Consider the following 4,034-nt stretch of genomic DNA (forward strand, 5'->3'; position numbering starts at 1 on the left):
ATGGCGGGTTTTAATACCTTGTGTACGGTGGTAGCTATCCGGGCGGACATAAAATATATCCTACCACCAATATAACTTATACAATAACAATTTATATCTGTTATAATTATATATGACCAGGGAATCTTCCTATATTACCCCAATTTAGGGATGTAGAAAAAAGATAAAGCCATACATATTTTAGCACGTCAATTTTGGTAAATAAACTTAATTCTATATATTGAGCACGTTTTAAAATCTTCTTTATGTTTAAATAATATTATAATTAGTATGTATCTGATCGATAAAATCTATATTACAAGTACATAGAAATATTATCCACTTTACCAACGCACGCCAATTACTTGCCTCATCAGAACACTAATTATTGTAATTTTCGCAGCGTAATTTTTCTCTACATGGATAATTATAATGACTACAAAATTATGATTAATGCCTCACAAAGTTTACTTCAATAACAAAGGACCTGTACAACTGTATTAGTTGTTCAAAATGTTACTCGTATTGGTAGTGACGAGCCTTTTAGGTACAAGCTATAGTAATAATGTATTGAATCAAGAACTGGGGATAAGTGAAGACTACTCCGCAGAAGACCGAGTAGTGGCATGCGTGATGAGTCTGCTGAAGCGACACTTCGCTACCATCGGACAAGTCACGGTAGTCGAGATTCGCTACAGCAACGAGCGCTTGCTACAAGCAGTGCACTCGCAGTCACTACTGAACGTTGTTAATCGCAAACCTATAAGTAAACATTATTTATACAATCAAGCATATTTAGTGACAGCTGGTAACGTATCCGACTTCACGCAGAATTTCCCATACCTTGTCCGGGAGCCTACTTGGAACCCACACGTAAAGTTCCTGATAATTGTTAAATGGATCAAGGAGGCTGAATTGAGGCAAGTATTTGACGTACTACTACATCTTCATGTCATCAACGTATTGGTGGTAAACAGGGCGGATCGATCCCTGTACACTTACAACCCTTACGAAAACTACGGGTGTGGGAAATATTACAACAGAGTTGTGAACTTCGGCCGCTGCCCTACATCGGTCAATGTTTATCCCAATAAACTAAAAACTGGACTGCGACGCTGTAAATTGACTGTTACAGTGCCTCACTGGCCGCCATATACCGTTCATCACACAAAAAAAAAACATGGAATGCATCCTTTAGGCGTAGAACAATTTATCATTAATTCTATAAGAAAAAAGGAAGGATTCAAAATTTCTTACATTTATAAAAACGAAAGCGAAGAGTACTCAAACGTGAGTAATGATATGCAGGCTACGGGACCGTTAAGTTTATTGCAAAAAAATAAAACTGATATAATGATGGGTGGAATGGTTCTATCTGCAAAAAGAGCAGCAGCATTCGATTACACGTGTGCCCACTTAAGTATGGCTGAAGATTTAAAAGTTGTAGTCAGAATAGCTTCGTTCAAGCCTGCCTGGACAAGCTTCTATCTAGCATTCGACATGTTAATGTGGCTGTTACTGCTATTGTGTTTGATAACATTCGCGATGTTGATGATGTTGTTACTAGAGACCCGTGACATAGGCGACGTTTATCTCAAGTTACTTGACGGCTTGCTCCTGCACGGATGTCACATTAGCAGTAAATGGACGGTGAAATGCGTGTTCATATTTTGGGTCTGGTTTGCTTACTTGGTGAATTGCTTTTATCAGTCCAGTCTGATGAGCCTCACCACCAAGCCTGTTAAAGAAATTGAATACACGCGAGTGGCTCACATATCGCAATACGAACTCAAACTGTGTCTTAGTCCATTAATGATTAAATTGCTTAAAATAGAGAGGAACTACAAGAAAATTCCGTATAAATTGCAGAAAGATGGTTGTGACGATTTTTTTGGTAGCATCAAAACTGTCGGCGAAACTGAAAATCAATACACCGTTGTCCTGTATTCTATATTTATGTACCACAAATACGATTACTATGATAAATATGGAAATCCCCGTGTGCGCGGTTTGAAAAGCACATTGTCTAAATTAAGTTACGCTATATACATGTACAAAGGATTTCCAATGTCGCATAGGCTGCATATGCTGGCACTACGGTTGAGAGAGAGCGGTTTTATCCAGAAATTTATGGATTACCAGCTTCACATGATGAGCACGAAACATCGCTACAAGCAAAAGGATTTCGAAGCTCGTTTAGTCGCTCCCTGGTACCTTTACATCTTTGGCCTTCTATCTTCTACGATAGTGTTCTTTGCGGAACATTTAAACCGAAAGAAATCAACTCAAAAGAGAAGACTTAATGCCCGTCGAGTCTAATTTGCGAAGCGGAATTAGGTTAGGTATTATTGGAGTGTGAGAAATTCCGTCTCTACAAAAAAAAATGAGTCCATATAAATATTAGTACAAGGAAAAAATGCTTTACTTAATAATCACATATAGTGCTTCGTATTTCAAAGTTCTAGATAATGACATTTATTCGCGACTTAGGTGAGCGACTTTTAGTTTCGTCATTCATTTGTATTTAAAGAATAAAAGTTTTGTGTATATATTTTACACTTCTTTTCGTAAATAAAGTTGTTACTAATCAAAGAATGGGACGTTACCCTATTCAAAGTAACGGACGCGTTAATTTATACCTATTTAGTGTTAAAATTCTGCAGTTCATCGAACCACGGCTTTGTGAACTATGAACCGATGATTTTGAATCATCGATACTTAAATGGATATATTTTTATCGACACCGCCATTATGTAGCACAGCGGATGAGAGACATAACGGTATCATGGGAAATTGCCCATGATAATTATGTTTTATAAATCGCCTTAATTGTTTACCCCGATCCTACGTATACATCATAGCCCCGTCATCTTATAGTGCAAAAATAATTTCAACCAATATTTCCGCGAGAAAGACGTAGGTAAGGTTGTGTATAGCCCGACCAGAAAAAAATCTAGCTATGTTACGCCAAAATATGGAACTCATTTCTTGTACCGTGAACTTTTAAATAAAACTATTTTCCATATTTCTGAAAAAATCTCTATTCCTTCCCTTCTTCCTTCTTGTTTTTTATATTACTAGGCTAGCGCAACTATTACTATTGTAGTATTGTGTACTAATCTGGGACAATATGCTTGTTCCAAGGGTTTTTTCCTCAGGGGGTTTTCTTTCAAATATACAGTTTTCCTTCTTCATTTTGTCTATCGCGGGTAGACTCAAAACTGCTTGCATCACCAGAGAGGAGGCTAACTTCCCCAGTTGAATGAAGCCTCAGTGATTTCTGGCCCTGTAATAGAGGAACGAGGACACATTCATTAGTATTTTTGAAAATTAGACAGTTCAAGTATGTACAGTGTACATTTATTGATTTTGACACCTTTTTATGTCAATGGCACCCTTATCTCAGTTTAATTGTTTTTTTTTTAACACCCAAGTTACAAAGTAATAAAGAACAGCTCTCGAATAGGCTCACGTCCCGCTCTCCGACCTTACCTTATTAGCTGGAACCCGGTTCTTATTTGTATTTGGCCTTAAGTTTAGCAAGTAAATAAATACAACATGAATTCCACCGGTCAACACGATTTTTGAGTCTGGCTCCTGAATGCGAAATTTTGGTTTCTCCTATGTTACAAATAAATAAAAAAATAACTGTTCCGACCAAAGTTTGCTTTTGTAGAAACTAGAGCAATTTTACTAAGTTTCAAAAAATACATACAAATTTTTATACCTCCTCTGTAATTTTATTTAAAATTACGATAAAAAAAGTTTTTATTGAACATCAAAGTCTTTTTTATACAAGAATTATGACTAATAATAGCAAACAAATAGAAAATAACAAAAAATCATGTTCAAAAATGTTTTTTTTTAATGGATCTTTTATGTTCGTGTGCGTATTAATCCCCAAATGTAATGTCCCATCATACTCTCGTTGTACTGCTCTTGGTAATATCGTTCAAAGTCCATTACATCTTGGTAAAAACGTTCTCCCTGCTCCTCTGAATAGGCACCCATATTATCTTTAAATTTGTCCAGGTGAGCATGTAGCATATGGAGTT

General features: G+C 36.4%; 1 protein-coding gene across 1 annotated transcript; it reads left to right on the forward strand.

Annotated features, from left to right (window-relative positions):
* The first annotated feature begins 492 nt into the window (after positions 1-492).
* LOC115440591 lies at positions 493-2,298 on the forward strand. The gene has a single exon (XM_030164964.1). The coding sequence runs from the start codon at positions 493-495 to the stop codon at positions 2,296-2,298; it is 1,806 nt and encodes a 601-aa protein (XP_030020824.1).
* The last annotated feature ends 1,736 nt before the right edge of the window (positions 2,299-4,034 follow it).

This window comes from Manduca sexta, chromosome 24, assembly GCF_014839805.1.
Source record: "Manduca sexta isolate Smith_Timp_Sample1 chromosome 24, JHU_Msex_v1.0, whole genome shotgun sequence".
NCBI classification, from domain to species: Eukaryota; Metazoa; Arthropoda; class Insecta; order Lepidoptera; family Sphingidae; genus Manduca; species Manduca sexta.

Excerpts from the sequence above, each read along its gene's own strand:
- LOC115440591 (XM_030164964.1), top strand. The coding sequence starts at position 493 with ATGTTACTCGTATTGGTAGTGACGAGCCTTTTAGGTACAAGCTATAGT.